The sequence below is a fragment of the Erpetoichthys calabaricus genome, chromosome 1, assembly GCF_900747795.2.
Source record: "Erpetoichthys calabaricus chromosome 1, fErpCal1.3, whole genome shotgun sequence".
Lineage (NCBI taxonomy): Eukaryota > Metazoa > Chordata > Cladistia > Polypteriformes > Polypteridae > Erpetoichthys > Erpetoichthys calabaricus.
In genome coordinates, this window is record NC_041394.2 from 119,684,078 (window position 1) to 119,707,631 (window position 23,554).

Sequence of the window (23,554 nt, forward strand, 5' to 3'; positions counted from 1 at the left end):
ACCTTAGAGTGGTCATTTGTTTACCACAAAGCAGAAATACAAAGTGCTTTGGAATTCTATACATACACACATAGCTGCAAACATGTATATAGATACAGATATATTGTTCTTTAATTCTAACAGTGCTCTTTCCTTTTTGGATCCTTATGGCGTCTGACTCTACTATTCCACTTACGTAACAATTACTGTTTTCATCATCATTATCATTTAATCTCACTCTAAAATCTGCTTTCTGAATCCCATGATTATTAGTACTGTTGTTATTTGCGTTAAGAAAACATTACCATTTTGGATTGAGTGAGCTTGCGTGTGCCCCCTTTTTCACCTTACATGCAACTTCGTAGCACCTAAATGTCAATTTTAAACAGGATTGCTGACAGAGCCATCATATAAACGGCTTTGAAATTCTAAGTTTTGGTATTGCTTCTTTTTCACTCTTTCCAAACAGGTAATGGCTCACAGCCGTAACAGCAGAGCCTACCTCGGAAAAAAGCTGAAGCGAACGCCTTTGAACTGCAGAAAGGCTCCGTCAATGGAATGCGCTCTTTTGACAGAGGACCGAGTTTATAATGGTTTAATTACAGACCACGATCGTCGGGGAAATGTCATCCACTTCCCCTTTAATTTCTCTGCGTATCTTAAAGGTCACTGTATAGAACGTGTCTTTTTTCACACCACGCTAGTAGAAAATGATAAGAAAAGATTGTATTTTTTTTCAGCAAAGACTTAAAAGCATTCGGGATTACTGAAAACACCATAGCGTGCGAACGTGCGTGTGAATGTAAAAAAAAGGATCCATCCGTTCTTTATCTATCCCGTTAATCCTGTGAAGAGCAGCGGAGAAAATTGGACACGAGACGGAAACAAACCCTGGACGTAACGCCTGTACATCACGGCAGCACACTCACTGCAGAGACGGCACTCGTTCGCGTAGTAATACGACCAATAATTATGTATGGTTTAGAAATGGATGGAATCAGTCATGATTTGTAATAAAAACGGAAAAGTATTCTAAACAGTGTTTGTATATACTGTATACAGCCACACGATAAATATCGTCATTTAAAATACACACGCCTGTTAAATATAGATATCCCCTCCATACACTATGCACACATATGCAAAATATTAGTAATACCTTAGCGTAGACTGTAATCGAGTCTTTGTAATTTACATTTCGTTTCATTCAAAGAAATAAACTTCATCGTTTTCTATATTCAGATTCAGTTAAAGATTACACGTTAACAATGTAGTGAAAAGTCAAGCAAAATGACACCTTTTATTGGCTAACTAAAAAGTTTACAATATGCAAGCTTTCGAGGCAACGCAGGCCCCTTCCCCGAGTCGCCTCGAAAGCTTGCATATTGTAATCTTTATAGTTAGCCAATAAAAGGTGTCATTTTGCTTGATTTTTCACTACATTCATAATGGCTAAAAACGGTACAACATCCAAGTACTACGTTAACAATGTAACATTAACCCGCTTTGTCCAAACCTGTGTCACTGGTTTTATATACAGGTAACACACATATACTCAAATGTGGATGCGGTTGGGGAACTGAAAAATATTTAACAAAAATACACAATTAAGACTGTTCCAAATCTGAATGAACTATTTCAACATAATCCAGATCAAAATCACACTCCCGTTGCCCAGTGAGCTGTCATTGCAAATACATTATAATCGGCCCAAAAGTGCGTTCATCCTTCCAATTTCTTAAACCGTTTATTCAACTCAAGGCTGTGAGGAGAGGGGGCTTTCTCTCGCCTCATCTGGTGCAAGGCAGTAACCATTCCTGAACAGATCACTTTTTCATCGCAGTACATTATTTACTCAAAATAATTTAGGTAGCTGTACATTGTATAGTGAAAAACTGATAACGCCAAACCAACTCGCACCACTGTCTACCGGTTTTAAGTAATGTATATAAATTCAAATGTACATTTCTTAGTTTATTCAAGTGTACATGTGACACTAGTAAGATGCCTCCAGGAAACGGTAAAGTGTGTGCTTTTAGAATACCGTGTTCTGTCAAACAATGCAACCTATCGAAATGTGCTTCTGCACAGCATACATTTATTCTAAACTGTCAATAAATAAGTTTCTTAAAAAATAAAAGTTAAATTAAAACAGACCCTGTAAAAATTATTATTTGTCGTTAAACCAATTAGGAGCAAACGTATCCAATGCCTCAATAAAATGCCTTTTTCGTTTTAATGTGTTCTTTTTGTCCAGCATTGTTGTGATTGTAAGCTGAACATGATTGGTATGTGCAATCTTACAAAAAAAATTTCGGCATATAGTAATAGCATTAAAGCGTTTTTGTTCATTTCGACGTTTTCACTTTTAAACGTGTAAAAATCTGCATGTGCTGCTTATTTCTACAAGGTAGCACAAATCGACAGAACACACCTGTCCCATACTTTGGGAGACAAAGTTTATATCCTAGCTTACTTGACAGATAAGAGTTCCTGTATGTCACCCTTAATTAGTCTTATATGTTATATTATTGCAGCAAAAACTGGGAGCTGGATTTCCTGCAAAGTAAAGACATGGACACTCAGCGGTTCCGTCAGTTTCAAACTGCTTCCCTTACTAGTAATTTAGTTCCACCCACAAGTCTTCAAATCATTTCAGCTCCCATGTGTCCCCGAGCCCCAACCCCCAGCCTCTCCCAGCTTAAACAGGAACATCTAACTCCTTTCTTATTTCATCCTGAAAGTACAGACGACTTTTTTTTTAACTTTGCACCTACCTACCCTGCCTCCTCTATTCTGTGTGCGCAAATGGACGCAGATGACTGACTGACAAGCACGAGCCCGAATCCAGAAACTGGTTGCTACTTGCTGGATTGTGCAGCGTTAAAGTTTACACACAAATGGATTCGGTCAGTTTTGAAGAAACCGATAACCACGTTGTTTTCTGCATTTTATTATAAATTAAGAATAGTTCCTTATGTCTTCAACACTGCCTGAATGAAGGAGCCAGCGCTTCCTGGCGCTATATACAATACAGTATACATCGAGAAGAACTCAGGATCTACAAATACAAGTCGACTCCGAGGAAGAAGGAGACTGCAGGAAAGAAACAAAAAGCGAAAAAAAGAAAGACACCCCTTTCTTTATTTGTAATGGATGCAATACATTTAATATTTAATTGGTACAAGAGTATTACGGATACCCCAGATCGATCGAACAACCACAGTGGCTTAGAAAGGGCAAGTCTAAGAGGGCTTTAAATCATTGATATTTCCCTCACCATTCTTCTCGGGATTTAGGATTTTCATCTTAATCTTTTCACCACAGAAAAACGGGTAGTTCAGAGTGACGAGACGGGAGTTATGCCCTCATTAAGACAGCAATACTTTTACATGTAAGGGCTTATAAAACGAGCCAAAACGCAAAGCCTTACGCCCAAGTAAGACACTATCTCATCCATTTTAACTTGATTTCTCTCTTGTTCTGCAGATCATTCCATTTCCTACTGCTGTGCTGTAACTCGCAGGTATACTTCATAATTTAACTTTTTTTTGACTGGTAATTGTAAACAATCGTAAACAAAGTAAAAAAAATATATAATTACTTAATAGTTTCAGGTTTATATTGTGAAATATGCATCACCGAAGAAGCGGGTAGCGACTTTTGACTGAGAGAACATCCTAAACACCTGTTAATGGGGGCGGGGGTCATCTGTGAGTATGTGTGTGTTTCTGAGTGTATACTTCATAAGCAGCATTTTATTGAAAGATGTTCTGCATAAATCACACACACAGATTGTCATTATTGTATATTTGAAAATTGCCTTTACCAAAGATGATTTACAAGTTCAGAATAACACAAACTAATATGGTTAAGAGTCATGTTTTTGGGATGTTCCAACCAATTAGTAGTCTGAGGAAACCCAAACATTTAATTAGTATACATAATTTTATACAGAATAAACTCCTTTCCACTTTACCCTTCACTAGATTCAGTGGGTGTGATAATGGATGGAGATTTTTTATTTGGTTTGCCCATTGATACAAATAGCTGTACAGGAGGTTTATTGAATACATAGACATTGTCCTAAGACACTGGCAATCCCTTATTTCAAGATGTCATGTATTACAGAAAACAGCAGATCTATGGTAAATCTGTCAGTTTATGGTAGCTATGTTTAACAAAGATAGTGACAGATCTTCATTATAAGGTTTCCTTTCTGAAGCTTCATGGTAGTTGAGTTTGAACATTTCGAACCAACTTATTTTAAGACCACCTGAAACACTTTGATGGATGCAACAGAACAGTTATAATCAAAGCAAAACTGAAAAAAACAGTGCATTTCATATGACATTTGTTTATCTAATATTGTTCTTGTAGTCTGTCTATATTCTAAGATTTTTCAGGTAAGAACAACAGAGATTTTGAGATAAGGTAGTGACACTATTCATGCAAAAGGAATGTGGTAATGTGTTGCATGTTGATTAGCACTTGCAAATAACAATGTCACAGTACTCTGTGCATGTGACAATAATGACTCCATAAACCTATAAGCATCAGTAATATCAGATAGAATTTCGATTAAAGATGAGGAGAACTGGTTGATTAAGTTTTATAAGACATTAAAGTTAATTATCAGTTCTGGTCTGATTGAAATGACCAGATGAAGTTTTCACATTTTGTCATTTTCATTAAATATACACATTAATCCATACATACATCTTTTTTCTGACTCCCTGAAAGCATTGTAGTATCATATGGAGAAGAAGCCTATTTCAGATATTTCGATCGATCGATCGATCCATTTTTTATCAGCAGCATCCACAGTACAGTTTCACACTCCATCCATTTTCTGAACCTGCTGTTTGCAGTGCAAGTTGATATGTTACTATTATCTCCATCTATCCATCCATTTTTTAAACCCACAGTCCACAGTGCTAGAGAGCTGAAATCCTTTCCAGCAACAACACATCAATATATTTAGAAGCATACTTGAACAGAAGCCTCTCCATCTTCAGCTAACTTTTTTGTGGTTATTTGTAGCAAATAACAGAGTAAATAATATTACTCTCTCTTACTCTCCATAATATAACATTCTGACACTCGGTATACCTAACTTCTGCAAAGTATCATCTAAATTATTACAATAATCACTTGGAGAAGAGTCACTGGGTGTGTCTGTGTGTGTTGAGTTTCTCATTGTACCTACATGAATATGTTCGTGAATGTTAATCTATAAATCATTGTTGAGTGTACTCATGCATGCATATGGTTTTAATGGAAATGCAGTATTCTAGAGACATCATTCTTTACTGTTTGTTATCAGATATTAATATCTTGTCCCCACAGCCCTAACCATATAAGCAGGCACTAAAAACTGATGAACAGGTCAATATTAATTTGTTGTGTATTTACAATACTTTCTCTAAATGTACAATGCAAAGACAGGACTTCAGAATTTCAAAAACATCTTTGCAGACTGTTTATATGGGAATCTACTGGAGCTGTAGTATGTAGAAACACATCTTGTTTTCAAAGCTTATTTTGAAGCTTTAGATTGCAGAAAAGCACCACTTGAATTGTACTTGCTTCACAATCCTTAAAGCACAAGTGTATACGGGCAAGTTAAGCATGTTTATCACTTACAAATTAATGGTGATCTTCAGTAAATGGACACTGTATCGGAACCTTAAATATTTTTATTTTCATTTTCTATGCTGGTATTTGTTCTGTTTTTATGTGATGAACAGGTCAATATTAATTTGTTATGTATTTGCAATACTTTCTTTAAATGTACAATGCAAAGAGAGGACTTGAGAATTTATGTGCTTACCTGCTACTGATAATTCTATTGTACACTGATTGACATGCCCAATAATTAACGCAGATTAATTGTTGACAGCTTTTGATTCTACTGAAAAACAGGAGAATCAAAGGTACTGATTTCATTCCAAAGCTTCTCAAGCCAAATCACCAAACCAGATTCTTTATCATGAGATGAGAGTTCATTTCAAACACTCTCCCAAACCTTACAACATAGCGTATCCAAAAACAATGTGGTTTTATTTTTCCCTTTGCAAAAAAAGGGGGAGAATCACCCATCTCCTAATTTTAACCAGTATGTGAGGGGCCAAGGAGCCATGTCAGATCAACTCAGCCGACGCCAGGTGCGGGTTTACCAGCTCTACAGCCGAACAAGTGGCCGCCATGTGCAGATCCAAGGGAGGAAGGTGACCGCAAACGCAGAGGATGGCAACCGATTTGGTAAGAGTAACAGAAGCTTTCAACCTGAGGATTCATTCTTTGCTGGGAGGGTCAAATGATGTCTACTGCATCTATAAAAAAAAATACTATTAGTAATTAGAAATAAAACCTGGTATTGAGGTAGAGAAATTGTGGGGTGCAAATGAAAAGTACTTTTATCTATTTGATTCAAAATTATTTACAACTGTTCATTTAAAACATTTGTTTCAATCAATAAAAACTTGACCAAAAGAAACAAATATAGGCTAATTATTTTTAATTTCAAGATCCAGGTGATTACAATGAGTATATCCCAAATGTTTTTTTGTAAACTTTCACAAACACTGACATGCCGTAGTTGTCTGTAAATATCAATTTTCAGCCTATTTAGTACTTTACTAATCTTTTCTATTTATCTTTGTATTTCCCTTTTATGTTTCCACTTAAGTAACTGAGAAATTGATACAGATTTCCCATCTCTGTAACTAAAATGAAGTTCATTATGCTGTCTTATGTACTCACCCAAAACAATGTTGGATGGGTAGTACACAGAATGCTGATTCTTTGGCTTTTTCAATAATATTTATGATTGAAAAACTTCAGTTTTCTAGTTCATTCCAAGGAGTCTTAACGTCTTGGCTGTACATGGGAAAAAGGCTTCCTCTCTCTAATTTTGACGTCATCTGAAAACAAACTAAACCAATTGGAATCTAATGCTGTTCTTTTCTTAATTTCAATCAGCTGGTATCTTGGCAGGCACCTTAGTAGGTTTACCTGTGCACGCAATGTTTTCTTTTGGGGGGAGCATTGTCTCTTGCTAATTAGCTGCCACCTTGCAAGGTGACCGAGTCATATGCAGGTAAAGGTGAAAAATATGATGTAGTGAACATTTTTTACTCTGTCTGCCTAGCAATTAAAGGATCAGTACTATTTTGTTCATTTCACATCTTGCATAGTTTTGATAATTATAAATAGAGATTTCTGAAGCCAGCTGAAAGTGATCCCTCCATCTGAAAGAAACTCGTTTCCCTTTCAGAAAAAGAAATGTGATCATAACTCAGATGCCTATGAATCACTCAGTCTATCAGTGGTTTTATTTATAGGTGTCACTGGCAACCATATATAAGCCAACCTGCAATATGCCGGGCACATGAAGACACTTTTGAAATAAATATTTGAGAGAAAAAGAATCAAATATTACAAATCATAATAAGATTACAAGAAGTGAATGGATCAGTTTTGTAACAGCTGGTAGAGAGGGTAGAGAGATTGTGTTGTGGTATACAATAGGCAGCATGCAGCTAACAAGGCAAGAGGTTCAGTTTTAGAACTTAAAATCTAGATTCTGGTAAAGAGGAATATACCGTTTTAAAACATATTTCTTAGACAGTCAAGTGTGGACAACTTAAGGACATGTTAGAAAGGTGTCCAGAAATACACTGAAATAATTTAGTTTCTTCAACTATTGGACTCATGTATCATGGAACAATAAATGTTTTGTAAAGATTAGGCCATTTCCTATTTTATTAATGCTTCCAAAATTTTGTTGAGTGAAGATATGTACGTTTCAAGGTGTGAGTTTAATAAACACTACTTGACAACTTGTTCTACATCTTTTTTTTTTACCTATGTTAAGAAATATTTCTTATATTTTGTGTGAAATTCACTTTTAACCAGCTTCAAATATTACCCTCACATTCTTGTTGAAAACTTATTTTAATTTTAAAGAAGGAATGGTGTCTTACCCTTCTTACTTGAGTCATAATTTTAAATACCTGTATCGTGTCTTCAGTTAATCTCTATTTGTCTAAAGATGGAAAAGATTCAACCCCTTCAGTTTTTATTCATCACTCATTCTTTGCTTTTATTGTATGGTGTATACCTAGTAGCTCTTGCCTGGAATTTCTTCAGCACTGCTGTAACTTTATCACTGCCAACTGTACTTTAGAGGTTGTCTCACAAGTGCCTCTTACACCTTAAGCACATCCATTTTTACTTCGATTCTACACAGCATGCTGTGTATCTCAACATCCCTTTGTCTTTTTAATTAAAACCCTGAAGTTACAGACAGGAACTGCAAATTATTTGTTGAAAGGTTTACTTTCAATTCCCAGACATCCATTATGCAATTATACATTATCTACTTTATACCTTATTTATGTGTTTCATATGTGTATCTAACTTTATAACTTTATTATTAGATTATATTTTCTACATACTTATCTAAAGGCAGAGTTTTCCAGGTTCAGGTTTTTGTACATTCTGTTGTATTTGTTAAACTATAAAATTAATTATCATCTGCAAATTTAAGAGATTTGCTTGCTAAATTCTTATTTAAATCTGCCATGAATGCTGCCTTGAAAAAATTGTGTTCATTACAACATTTCTTCAATTAATATAATTTTTTTATCAACTATTATTGTTATTTGGCACAATGGCATTTTGTTTATTTGTTGGTTAATATCCTTTTATTACCAGTATTTCAAGGTCACTACCGTGGAAATTCTAGTGTGGGGCGGCATGGTGGCGCAGTGGTAGCACTGCTGCCTCACAGTAAGGAGACCTGGGTTTACTTCCGGGGTCCTCCCTGAGTGGAGTTTGCATGTTTCTCCATGTCTGGGTGGGTTTCCTCCCACAGTCCAAAGACATGCAGGTTAGGTGCATTGGCGATCCTAAATTGTCCCCAGTGTGTGCTTGGTGTGTGTGTGACCTGCACTGGGTTGGCGCCCTGCACGGGATTTGTTTCCTGCCTTGCGCCCTGTGTTGGCTGGGACTGGCTCCAGCCGACCCCCGTGACCCTGTAGTTAGGATATAGCGGGTTGGATAATGGATGGATGGAATTCTAGTGTGATGACAGATCGTTGATCTGTCACTGCCCCTTTGGCTCTGTTCCCTGGTAACATAAATTATGTAATTGTCACATGAAGCCAGAGGCCTACAAAACAAACTCAGATTTTTAGCACTGCTCTAGCATTTCACCTGAAAAGCCTTTGTAAAATCTCTTTTTTTATTATTCTATGTTAATAATTAGATTCTAATGTTTAGCATTTTTGGCATTTTGAGCACTGTCTTTTCATTTTTTTTTAATTCGTCTGCCTTTGTTTTGCTTCCCTATCTGTGTTAGAGCTTTGTATTTTTTTAATTTGCTCTTTTAGATTGTAAACATTAAAAACATATACAATCCACAACCCAAAGAGAAAATGAAAATTCTAAATATAACAACCCAGTTTTTCACATCAGCACACTGTGCCCTTAATCGATGCCTCTTATATTTCCCCAGTCAAATGGTGGATTCTGTAACATCAAGGTAACTGATACTGTGCAATCCACAAAAATAAACTTTTTGATTTTATTTTGAGTCTTGGTAGATTAATGCTATCCTCTGTCTAACTTCTTGCTAACTACATGCTCTTCTGATTAGCTGAAGGTCTACCTTTTATAGCTGTTTAATGTATTGTGCCCTTGATGCACATTAAAGCAAACAACCATTACCAAGCCTGGACCAGCCATTTTTTATATTATGCCCCAATGTTTATTATCTTTCAGTCTTTAGAAACTTCGCAGGTAATAAGTAATTTTTGGAAATCACATGTGAAGCACTTATAGTTATTAGCATCTTTAGACCCTCTTTGCAAAATGCTGCTCATGCCTAATGATTTATTTAACTTTATTATTTTTTTAATCAATCGGGCCTTTTTATAACTATAATGATTAATCTTAAAGTATTTTCTTAATATTTCAAGTAGTTGCTGGTATTTTACTGACCTCTTCACAGTTGAAAACGTTTAAAAAAAAAATGAAACGCAATTGTATATGTAATACATTATGCTACTTGTACTATTATTGTACCATTATTTTTTTTTCAAAGAATGTCCAGGGTACATTTTTGAATATTAGTACTGCTGTTCTAATGCGTTTAGGCATTACTAGTTTCCCTTTTAACTTTTGTTCTGCTATTCAGTGTGACAGCCAATTCCAATCCCTGTAATATGTTCTTAAAGTTGTACACTGGCTAAAATTCAATTACAGATGCACAAGCAACACAACACAACCTGGGGTTTTAGACAAGTACATATAAGATTTTATTTAGTGAAACTAAAAAAGCCTATCATGACTAAGGGCTGCTATCCTGTCTACAAGTGTATCCCACCCAAGTCAGTCCACAGATGAATACTACAACAGCTTACTGCAGAAACAGATGAATAATCAATGTTGGGAAGGAATGTTAGATGAAAACTCTCTTATGTGCTGAGGTTTTGACATGCAGTAAGTCTCTAAAGCATCAATTATTGGAGTCTGAAGATGTCTGTCTTTTTTAACAGCAAAATTGTTTGTCGAAACGGATACATTTGGCAGCAGAGTGCGTATCAAAGGAGCTGAGACTGGCCATTACCTTTGCATGACCAGAAAAGGCAAACTTGTGGGAAAGGTAAGACTCATTCATACAATCTAGGTATCTTAACAATATTAAGACAAAAGATTTTTTTTGCATAAACATAACTATCGGGCACCTATTTGATGTACAAATAGTTAGATATAAAAATATGCATATGTATATTCTGTATAGTGGGCGGCACGGTGGAGCAGTGGGTAGCGTTGCTGCCTCGCGGTTGGGACACCTGGGGACTTGGGTTCGATTCCCGGGTCCTCCCTGCGTGGAGTTTGCATGTTCTCCCCGTGTCTGCGTGGGTTTCCTCCGGGCGCTCCAGTTTCCTCCCACAGTCCAAAGACATGCTGGTTAGATGGATTGGCGATTCTAAATTGGCCCTAGTGTGTGCTTGGTGTGTGGGTGTGTTTGTGTGTGTCCTGGGGTGGGTTGGCACCCTGCCCGGGATTGGTTCCTGCCTTGTGCCCTGTGTTGGCTGGGATTGGCTCCAGCAGACCCCCGTGACCCTGTGTTCGGATTCAGCGGGTTGGAAAATGGATGGATATTCTGTATATATACTTATATACAATGTGTAGATATGTATATACAGTAAGAATATATGAACAGCACATATCACATACACCAACACACAGATACAAAAGGTTTCCACAATTTACTCATTAACCAAAAATGTTCATGCAATTTATTTAAATTAACACCATTTTATTTCTTTAATAGTTCACATTTGTGCCATACCTGAATATTTTAGTTCAATCTCCTAGCATCGCTATGCATTTCAGGCTAAAACTGTTCTCCTTAATATGAGTTGATGGTTTTTGACTTCAGGAGGTGTAGTGCTGTATGTGTGTGTGATAGTAAGAGAAAGGTACCCAACTTTACATATATTGTAACTGTTATTTTTAATCAGTTTACCAACATATTTAGAATGTACCACAAAGTTATAGAATTGAAAAAATCAGCATAATATTTTGAATGTGAGGTTTAACTTACAGAACTTGTAATGGCTCTGTAGATTTAACCCATTTTATTTGTAGATGGCTGTTCAGTACATTTTTGGTTACGGATAGGCAATAAGATCTTGAGAAATGTATCTGTTAATTTTGCTAAGATACCCAAGAGTACCTCAGAGATACACAGTAAGCCAAAAAAAAAATTCTTGTTAGATATAAACTTGTATGGTAGAGTAAATTGCTAAGAGATCATTTATCTTTTGTCTAATAGATAGCTTGACAGGCTTATTAGATAATATCCGGCAGTCAAAGTTCATGATTATGATTAACATCCTCTTTTCATTAGACTTTTTGAAACACTTCATATATTGAAGTAGAAATTTTATAGTGAAAAACCATAGCAATTTAGCAAATATGTATAGCACACTATTGTGATAACATTTAGATTTACTGGTGTGCAATTTTTGAGTGTCTTTTTGGTATCTTTCTGTTGTTCTTTTCTAAATACCTCTTAAGAAGCAAACAGTTAACAATGGCTTAAGAAAGAATGAAAATATGGGAATTGGTTCTCTTCACTTAAGATAATTCTTTATTAATCTCCAAGGGGAAGTTTAGGTGTTCCTATAATCCTGTTTTTTTAAAACAGTCAAAAACAATAGAGGTTTACTAAATTTGTTAGAAAAGAAAACACACTAGCAGGGAATTTCAAATTTATAGATTTCTTTCAAGGACTATATCTATTAAGTTTGAATGTTGTTGTTTTTTATGCATAGAGTTGAATTGCTACCTTTTGTCAGTCTTTCCTACACAATGTATATCCACTAATATTTTATTTTATAAAGCACTATGATTTTTAGTAACCAAAGTTTGTATGAAATTCTACTAGGCTATCCAATGACTAATGTCTATAAACAGTTGGAAGTGTTGAAAATTAAAACTGCATTTTAAAAACTCTTACCTTTTCTAAAGTTGTAAAGGAAGAAGTAGTGAGCATGTTTGCCGTTTCAGATAAGGAGGACCCGAGCCAGTAGTAATAATGAAAATAGGCTGCTGACATCTTTTCTCTTTCAGTTATTTCCTTTCATTAGGTGAAATGAAACATTAATGAAATTTCATATTAAAACAATTTTGGTCAGATTCATGCAACCCTAAGGAACAGGATGATTATGTACATGCTGGTGATGGTTACCTGGTTGGTACAGTAGGGGAATCAGATGTGGCCCTGAGGTTTTCAACTTTCACAGAGAGTATTTCTGTACAAAGTACTATAGTATATACAAACACAGAGACTAGGCTGACAGGCAGTGTCTTTGTAAAGACTTGTCGCAGAAAGGGAATCTTTGTGGAACACTCTCTCAGGATAGAGGTTTTGGAATGCTTCTGCCAAAAAAAAGAGAAGGCATCAGAAAAGCTGCCTTAGAGGGCAGTCTGTTTAAAGATTGCTTAGAGCTATGGAATTAAGGGACAGAACAGGGGAGCCCAGGAGAATGACTTGATTTCACTGGTAGTAAAGACACATAGACAATTGAGAAATTAAACTGAAATTAAAGGGTGATTGCTTCTTTGTACACTGAAGAAGGATCAGTGTGGAAAAGCTTGAAGGTGCGGGGGGGTTTGTTTTGTTTTTTCTCTGTTCCTTGGCTACTTTTAAGTTCTCCCTATAATCATAATTCTTTTTTTGAATATTTACCTTTATGGTATTTGAGTCTCAGGCATAATGTATATATATTCTGAGTGGTGCCTGAAAGCAGATAACCCAACCTTTCACAAGGCCCACTATATCGAATCCTCTAAGATGAAGGATAACAAAAACAATGAAGAAATACTAAAGTACATTTATGTTATGCAGCATGCCTAGTGAGGGATAGGCAGATTTTTGGACTGGATCTCCTGCAAATTTAGTTTTTTTCTCAAGCTTACCTGGAGGTTTTTTGTCCTTCTTGGCCATCTGACCTTACCATCGGACTGTCATTTATTTATTTATTTTTATTTTTTTGTTCTTTATTTCGCCTTATACAATTTCTTGTATTAGGAATTTGTTAGTTTTCACATACCCTTTTGGGTTAGAGCGCAGGGTCAGCCATTGTACAGCGCCCTGGAGCAATTACAGGTTAAGGGTCTTGCTCAAGGGCCCAGCAGAGTAGGATCTCTTTTGGCAGTGACAGGGATTCGAACCGGCAACTTTCTGGATACCAGCACAGATCCTTAGCCTCAGAGCCACCACATGTATTAGGACTCTACTTCTCTTAATTATATTCATTCGAATGTAATGTGCATTATTTATTTATCTTTTGTATACTACTTAGACATTGTTGTTCTTATCTAAATTTTGTTTTTCTTTGCATGCAACTACTTCTTTCACATCTTGTACTTCGCTTTGAGCTACATCCCTTACATAAAAATGTGAAATAGAAATAAATGTTGTTTTTGTAAGATTATTAAGCCTGATTCCACTTCTATAAACATTACATTTCTAACAATTTTTTGTTTAATTAAAAGCAGTCATTGTATTTATAAATTTATGACTCTGAACCTACAAATTCTATGAATTGTTTAGTGGAAGTGATACATGTTTCTTTTTCTAAAGCATGTAAATAAGAAATAGTTCATGTGTAGCTACTTATGGTCATTAGATGAACTAATGATGTAAGTATAATCAGGTACTAAAATAACTGGACATCACTAAAATTACAGTGCTCTAAAAAGTAAATCTACTTTCACAACTTAGAAACAGTTTATTTGCTGAATAACAATTGCGCTCAAGGTAGGGTATCCAATGAAAACCACTGTTTTCATAATGGAACATTGCAGTTGAAATTAAATTTTTAAAATACTATCTGTAAAAAATGTTCTCTAGAGTTTAAGACTGATTATTTCAATCAGAGAAAAAAAAATCCAACTAACACTAGGAGAGTCATGATTTAAGATTGTTCTTCCTGTCCATGGACCTGCAGAACTCATCACTGTAAAGGCAACTGAGTCATTATAAAATATTTTAGAGGAGAGTCCAGGGCTCACATTCATGAGATATAATTGAGTAAAAAGGGCACACTGCAATTGAGAGAAAATCAACTTCTTTAAAAGCAAGTAATTTTATATTTTTGAAATGGCTAAGGAAAAGTCCAGATCTCAACTCAAAAGAATGGCTGTAGTTAGACCTGAGACAGACTCCTTATGCAAGAGAGCCATAAGACTTGGAGTACTTGGAGCAGTTGAAAGAGCTATTGCAGCAAAACACATTTAAACCTTTTGTGACAGGCCAGTTACTAAATAGAGAAAATGTTTAGCTGCCATCATTAATGCTAAAAGAGGTGCCACCACAAACTAAATTAAAATATTTAATTATTGTGCCTTGTTTTCTATTTAATTTTCTATTATAATAGATGTATCCATGATTCCAAACAATTAAAATATATAACTAGCTGTGTTATTCGGGAAATTTTGTAAGACAACAGGCCTAACGTATAGTGCCTATATACGATATTTGTAGTTTTTTGTTTTTTGTAACCAAAGGCAAACATTATTGACAAGTGATGTGATGTAGCAGCTAAGACAAAGGACCCTGAAGCTATAAGATCAGTTCCAGCTAATGACACTGTGTAATCATGAGCAAGTCACTCATGACCTACCTGTGCTCCAATTGGAAAAACAAAAGAAATAAAACTATTGTATTAAATGTTGGAAGTTACCTTGGATAAAGGTGTCAGTCAAATAATAAGTAATAGTAATATTGAGTCACCTCAGTTGCTTGCATTTGAGCATGCTATAAACAGTTATCCATGAATAAACATTCTCTTGCAATAGATCAATTTCTGCTTTTCTAGTAACTTGGATATTGTTGATTGTCATAACAAAACACATTTTTACAAGAAACAGCATTCATTTGAAATGAAACAGGTAATCAGTGGGAACAATGTGATATATATTACTAAAATTATTAGATGTTTATGATTTTCATTTGTTTATGATATTTACTCAAGAATTTCTTTTCACATTTTTTGTCAATTTTATATCATTCCCCTTTAAAGTATGGAGATGTGTATCAATAAGCAAAGAATTTTTGAGAGCAAGGTGGAATCCCTGTTCAAAGTAAGCAGAAACACATGTAAATGTAAAAGATTTCGGATGACAGGGTGGATGGAGTTGGGGGGGGGGTGGTCCCCAGGGTACCCTTACAAATTTTGTAGATACGAAATTACACTGTATCACAATGGAATAGCTTTCAGGAGTACTGTTATGTTTAAACTGATGCTGTAAATCCTGACTTGTCTTGGATCTGAGGATATGACTTCTGCCTCTATCCCTCTCTTTTTCCTTCAAGTTAAGTAATGCCTATGCTCACAGCGCCTAGTACCCTCACTGGAGCTTCAGAGCACGCTTGCTAATCACTGAGCTTTGCATCTTCCTTCAGCTTTGCCAAACCATCTCCTTCCATTTCACACATTACTGTACACGTCAAACAAGATAACGTCAATTTTATCCTGTGCAGGACACCATCCCTTTTTCACTCATCTGTTCGCCCTTTTGGTTAGAGGTGCTGCTGTTAGCGTGGCCCATCAATCCCATTTGCTGTATCCTTCACTTGCATAAAGCTCCCTCTCAGTTCAGTGCAGAGCATGCATGTTAGCATAATATTAATAAATATTGACAAAAAAAATTGCAAAAAAAAAAAAAAAAAACATGGATCAGTTAATTTTCTTTTTTCTGTAACATCACTGGGGGATTACACCTAAATATTGATATTTTGAAATGTTATTCCTTAGCAGATACCTACTACCCTGGATGTATAATCCTGTCAAACTTTAGCTTTTTAACTAAACAGGAAATGGTGTTTTAGTTGATAAGTGAGTGAATCAGTTTTATATTGTATATATACATGTAATTAAAGAAGCTTTTAATTGTGAAAATGTGCACATTTAGTAACATACGGTATTGGCCTACAAATTGTCAAGAAGTATGAAGCAGTAATTATGGATTATCAATGACAGAAGTAACACTAGACAGAGCAAAAAGTCTTTCAGGATTCTCTGGTATGGAATTCTCTGCAAGAACCAGAGTGGCATGCCTCTTTTCTAATAGTGGCACCAAGGACCAGGAACTAGGTGTGAAATTTCTTAGTACTTCAATTGTTGAACCTGTGCCGGCCTTGTAAAGCCTTAATTTTACAGTGTGGATGTGTGGTGATTATTTTGTTGCAGCCTTTGTCATCTAACAGAAAACAAGCCTGTATTCATAGTTTACTTCATAGTATTGACTGCATCATATTTAAGACAATTTGCAGATAAATTGCAAGCACAAACTGACAGCATTCATCTAGTCTTGGAAACTTTGAACCTTAATGATATGTATATCAGTAAAGTTGAATGTGGAATCCGGCGCAATATAAAAGGGCTGAGAGAAAAGAGTAAGAAGGTTGTAGTCAAAATAGAAAGCAGCAGAAACAAATAGAATGGTTTAAAAAGTGTGTTTCAAAATCAGAAACTATTTTCAGAAGTATTAAGTTCAAGCTTATTATTATGTTCACATTATATTATATTAAAAAAAAAACAGGGAACAAATACAACACTATATATTAAATATAACAGACGATAGATACATATAACAAGCACAGAATAGGTTTGCTTGTGTAGTTGTCAGCACAAGTAGTTGCTGACTAGGCTTTTTTCCTCAGCAACAATGTGCAAATACACAAATCTAGAAATCAAAGACCAAAAACAGACACAAAAAATCATTAAATTAAAAAAATGAAAAAAGGGCAATACTCACAAAAAAGTGGTAATGATGGCCCAAACACTTTTTTTTGGTGTAAATATGTATTATCTAACTGCCTTACCTTAACCTTTCTTGTTTCTATTTGTCTGTTTTATTTTATTCTGTCTGTTATTAGATGCAACTGAGAAGGCAAATTTAATGTTTACTTGTGTAAACATGACTAAAAAAAGAAACCTTAACCTTAACTCCACGAAATACAAGGAAAGTATAGTAGAACATAAATGCTCCTGTAAATATAAAATAATGAATAAAAATAATAGACTTAACAGAAAATGCATCATTAGATAAATAATCAATGAAATGAACAATATTAATATAAATAAAACCAATGAACAAAAATAGATATTTAAACAAGCTGGGTGAAGCTTTGGATCAAACAACCCATATTGTGAGCTCTCTGGTACTTCATTCTTGTATGGCACAAGTGCTAAATTGTGCTGTCTTTGACAATAGTAATAATAAACATAAAAAATGAATAAACTCAGTGGTAGTCTAAAGGTAAAAAACAGTTTAAACCTGAGGATAAACATTTTGAAATAGGATTATCATCACAAGATCAGCTACATTTCCTTTTTCAATTTGTTTCTGTGGTCTTCCACCACTATTTGTGCTGACAGGGCTAATTAAATAAGTACCTTTGCAATAGATGTTGCCTTTAGGGCACTGGCTTAGCTTTGGCTTCAAATGTCTCAAAACCAAACACCATTAATTACTAAGGGGCCATTTCTCCTTTAGATTTCAAAGTCAGGATGGGGTCCATTTAAGGAGACAGCTTGTAAGATTCTACTACACATATGTTTTTACATTTGTTTAACACTTTTGAATTCCTGAATAAGTCTTATCAATATTCATGGAAACATAAACTAATTGCAAAAGTTGGGGAGCAATGTGTCTTCTATTCATTATAGATGTTATTCCCAATTTTTGTTTATATAATGCACACATTTATATAAATGTACACATTTTGTCTTTAAGTAGTCAGACTTATCATCCCTAAATGTGAATTCAATGAAAATTTATCGGGCAAGCTCATCTGATAAATATGAATTACTATTATTTTTGAATGATTAGTTATAATTGTTGAGCTATTTTAACTTCTATACAATATGTAAGCTAGGTAAATTCAGATGTTAATTTTTGCCTTGATTGGTAAATTTTTAAACTTGGTTTATACAGTATTGTTAAAACAAACTTAGTTTACATGCAATTGTTTAACTAAGATGCACCATGCATAAGATTAAAATTGTGAGTTTCCTATTACTGTATAGTTATTGCACATGAATAAAGTGTAAAAAATAGTTCAGCATATGAGGAAAATGTCATTTAGTGCAAAATGGTTTGGATAAGTCTGTTAAGGCACCATCAGTATTGGCAAAGACACAATTTCTGGTGTACTCATTCTCATAATTAAGTGAAGTCTTTTTAAAGACAGTAATAATACATTTTATTTATATAGACAAGAAGAGTAAGACTGGCCAAGGATAGAATTAAGTGGGTTTGTAAATTAGGGATTGGTTGATATATTTAAGTGTAAAATAATTTAATATAACATGAGTTTGCAATTTATTCATGACTTATCAATGTGATACACTTCCTCCAGCATGCAATATTTAATTCAATTGAATTGCTTTTCCCATAAAAAAGGATTAAAGATACAGGCAATTTATTAAATATCTAAAACACACACACTGTAAACATTTCATTTAAGACTTTATGATAAACTAACATTTTACACACAATTACTGTAAATCAAAAATACTGCTTATAACTACAAGAAATCTACCATAAGTAATGTGCATAATCATTTTAGTATTCAGTAAATATGTGAATAAGAACTTACAGTTAAATAAATCCTACATTTTTTCCCTTACTTTTTAAAAAACCTATCACTGTATTTCTGTCACCATTGTAGAAATTAGAAAATCCTTTAGCAGAAGATGATCGATTCACTTTTGGCATAAACAGCAATTCACTGTTGCTTGGATGGCCACACTATTCAAACTGTCAAATGCTGATTATTTCTGAAGGGCTTATGGATTTTTTTCCTTTGTTGCCTAAAATAAAGGCAATTCTCAGGTAATCACTACATGGCTCCAGTCTTTAAAGTATCGTATCCATTGTCTGACACTGTTAGCAGCCAAATTGTTAATTCCAATTGCTCAAGGGGCTTTTTGTAAAGTCAGTCATAGAGAGTTGATTCTTTACAAGAAATACAGTTACCACAGGATGCAGTTAGAACATATATGTCATGTCATGAACCAGGAGCCCCCAAAGCCCATATATCCCAGTATGTTCAAAAAGCACTTCTAAAAATGCCCACTAGAGGGGTGCATACCGCCAAACCCCAGCTAGATATAAGGACAGCACAGAATCTTTGTAAAACTAAAAAGGTTTATTTCCATAAACATACTTTGAAACAAAAGCAAGCTCTGCAGAGCACAAAAGGCAAAAATTAAGTTGCCTAAAACAAAAGGCAATCTAGGCAAACAAGGTCCCAATAGACAAATCCAGAGCAAGGTCAAAAACAGAGCAAACAGGTAGAAAATCCAGAAATTCACAAAAACATAGAAAAGGGCACATGAAAACTCGCCACTCCTAGGCACACTCAAAATGAACTGCCAGGAACTGTGGAAGACGCTCAAGAGACCCTAGAGAGCATACTGAAAGCTTAAAAGAGCTCAGGGCAAAGTGCAACCTGTTTCTGTTTTATTGAGTTTTCTCCGCTGTATTTCTTTTTCTGTTGTTGTTTGAGTTTAATAGCAATCCTCAATGTCATATGATGGACTCATTGCACTTTAAAAACATAAAACATTGATAACATTTACAATTAGTGATATATACTTACTGTATAGTATACTGAACTATTATTCTCAGTCAAACAGCTTATTATTGTAATTTCACTTAAGGAGAGAAAAAGATGAATGTGGAATTTTCAAAAATAAATGCAAAGCAACCACTGAGTATTGCAATCCACATTCTGTTATAACTGTATGCATATGGTAAGAAAAAAAAAGTAGTCAGTCTACTGCCTATGAAAAAGAGATGTATATCAATTACAATACTTGTGTACCATTTTGGGGTTGGTCATAAAAATCCATCAGTCTTCAATATTAACTATTTATAGAAAGTACAAAGAAGTACAACATTTGTGTTTACCATGCCTTAACCTTTAACCAATTTCTGACCATAGAACGGATGATATCATTTTCATCAATCCCATTGGAATGCACCAGCAGACGCGTACAGAGCCTAACATAAGGTGTAATATCAGCAGTCCAACGAGTTGTAAAAATGTTCCTGTACATCAACCAATTAAATCTAATGGAATGTACACTGTATTTATGTTGTGAGATCTCCCAGAATTTGCCTAGGCGAACACTGATAACTCTAAATGAATGGTATCACTACCAGTAATCAAATCTGGAGCAACACTTCCTTCTGCAACGCTCTGGAGCTTATACCAGATAAAAGATCCATTTTCATAACTAGTCCATACCTTCATGGCAATCTTATTTGCCATAAATTATGAATCAAAACCAAAATGAATGGAAGCAATAGTAAAAGATAAAACCAGAGGGCCAGCTGTGTTGTATTGGTTATTAGTGAACACTTAGTAATTTAGATAAAAATGGATCTAAGAAGTGAGACACATTTACAGATGACACTCAACAAAATGAATTCATACAGAATTTGCACAGAATGGTCATAGAATTACCTGGTCAAAATCCAGACATCAGCAAATATATGCCAATTAAAAAGTTAAATCATAAATATTAAGTATAATTAATTAGTTGCCATATGAAAAAGACTGTGAGTCTTAATGGATTCATCTCTTTTCTCAGTCCCTAACATAAACTAGCAATCACACATGCTAATAGGATATGGGTTATAGAGCATACTGTATGATGTTCAAGCCACGAAAGGCTATACTGTGAGCAGGGGTGCCAACAGGGTAAAACGGCAATACTTGTCCTAGGTCCCTGGGCTTGTGGCGGGCCCAGGAGAGCATGTACTGAAATTTGTTGTTTTTGTAACAACACTACCAATAACAATATTGGAAAGGACAGCAACTGTGAGGACCTACAGAATGTGGAATTGGCATGGTGACTTGAACTGATCGGGCCATTATTCAAATTGGCACCATGCTTCTAGTGCCCCACTGCCCACCACAGCACAGAAGAGACATCCCACCTCAGCCATATTTCATTTATTACACTGTTGTTGCCCAGGAGGAACTTTTAAATATACTGGTTTGATAATCCATGACAAATTACTTATGCATGATGATATACCAAGAAAGACAAAACAGTTTTGTGCACCTGTTTATTGAAAGGACACTTGCATGTCAAGCGAGTTCTGAGGATGGCATTACTTACTTAACAACTGCAAAAGCTTGGAGGTGGACTCTGTAAAGATAAGTGGAGGAAGATAGGATCTGTTACTTGCTAAACATATTTTGTGGCATTCAGTTTTCAATGTTACTAAATGTGATCTGATAATCTTTTGCATTTGGCTTGAAATGTAAAATATTATCAACACATATTATGTAACATCAGGTTTGAAATATTATAAAAATACACTTTTATATTGTTCTGTTATAATCGGTGTTATTAAATGACTAGTTCGTTGTGAAGCTGAAACAAAGGAGGTGTCCATCAGTACAATTCCATCCTGGGCCCCCTCATGTATAATAATGCCTCTGGCTGTCACTCTAGATCTAGAATGTTATGTACCGTTTTAATATCTATATACAAAAAAGGGCATAACAACACTGAAGAAGCCTAGACACAATCTACTGGTCTGACTCTAGAACATTGGGATATGAGTTTCAAAGCTGACACGATAGCCCAAGAGAGTTGTTTGTGGGGATGCTAATGACTGCTTTAAATTCTGTTGTTCAAATCAGGGACTCAGACTAAAGTTGATGAATGGTAAATTTCACATACAAATGGATGGAAATAAATTAATAACTAGGTTTGCACCTTGGAAACCATTAACACTCCACATAAAGATATTGTGCAAACATTAGACGAGTAAGAAAAGATGAGATATACTGGGGTGAAATAGCTATTCTCATCAAAAACTGCTCTTAGTTTGAATGAAAGGATAAAACTAACAACAGAGTAGTCTATTATATTTTCTTGACTATAATCTTGCCTGTATCTAATCAGATATTTTAAAAGTATTCATTTGAAACTAATTAAAATATATTATTAATTAGGTTGTGAAATAGCTAGCACTGCCTTTATTTGCTTAAATCACTGGACAGCCTCATACTGTGTATGGTCTTTGCTCTGTTTAGAGCCAGAAAAAGTGAATATTTTGATGCATGTAATATCACAGAGAATTTCTTTGTTTTTACAGCCTACAGGGAAAAGCAAAGACTGCATCTTCACAGAGATCGTTCTAGAGAATAACTATACTGCTTTTCAAAGTGTCAAGTACACTGGGTGGTACATGGCATTTACAAGGAAAGGAAGACAAAGAAAGGCCTCTAAGACACAGGAAAACCAACGGGAAGTCCACTTCATTAAACGTCTTCACAAAGGACCGCTGCCTTTCCCTAATGAAGATCAACAAAAACGTTTCGAGTTCATTAACATTGCACCGACGAAACGGGCAAAACGGAGTTGGAAACTGCAGACGCCTTCTTAACAGATTGCAATTTGTATATAGAACTGGACAGGTTTCCTTTAAGAAGAAATAGATTTATTTTTATACCTTAATCATTTTTAATGCCAAACAGACATAATTTCCAACATTAATTTTGCTTTCATTGCAAGCCATATACAGTGGTAACGTTTTCATTGTATCCACTATATAGTGGATACAATGAAAACGTTACCACTGTATATGACTTGCAATGAAAGCAAAATTAATGTTTCAAATTATGCCTCCTGCTGTGTATCATTTCTCTACCCTCTATAAAAACAAAGTAAATCAAAAAGTGGGGAAATTATGCAGTAATAATAATTTCTTATATTTCAAGCAAGAACGGTGAGTACACTTAATTGACGATTTTGTCTTTAACATTGGTATAACATACCATTCTGGGCACCACTATAACTTTAAAATTAGGTTATTTTTATGTATTAAAAATATGTTAACTACTGTGTGTGTCTAAGAAATTAAAAGAATCCTGGCAGCATGAATGAAGCAAAATATCATGTGATCCTTATAACACCCAGAAACTGTGAAACCTAGTTGTTAGATTTCATTAGAG

At 35.0% G+C, this 23,554-nt stretch overlaps 1 protein-coding gene across 2 annotated transcripts; it reads left to right on the forward strand.

The window, feature by feature from the left end:
• Positions 1–2,739: 2,739 nt before the first annotated feature.
• fgf17 (fibroblast growth factor 17) lies at positions 2,740–23,152 on the forward strand. 2 transcript variants are annotated; one of them, XM_028793937.2, is made up of 5 exons: positions 2,740–3,373; positions 3,469–3,505; positions 6,066–6,243; positions 10,545–10,651; positions 22,696–23,152. In XM_028793937.2, the coding sequence occupies exons 1-5, from the start codon at positions 3,342–3,344 to the stop codon at positions 22,984–22,986; spliced, it is 645 nt and encodes a 214-aa protein (XP_028649770.1). In that variant the 5' UTR covers positions 2,740–3,341; the 3' UTR covers positions 22,987–23,152. The 2 variants fall into 2 exon arrangements, with proteins under 2 accessions (XP_028649770.1, XP_051789313.1); XM_051933353.1 differs by having other exon boundaries at positions 6,099–6,243.
• Positions 23,153–23,554: the final 402 nt, after the last annotated feature.

Excerpts from the sequence above, each read along its gene's own strand:
- fgf17 (XM_028793937.2), top strand. The coding sequence starts at position 3,342 with ATGCCCTCATTAAGACAGCAATACTTTTACAT. Across the intron at positions 3,374-3,468 it reads AGACAGCAATACTTTTACAT|ATCATTCCATTTCCTACTGC; the intron begins GTAAGGGCTTAT and ends CTTGTTCTGCAG. Across the intron at positions 3,506-6,065 it reads TGCTGTGCTGTAACTCGCAG|GGGGAGAATCACCCATCTCC; the intron begins GTATACTTCATA and ends TTGCAAAAAAAG.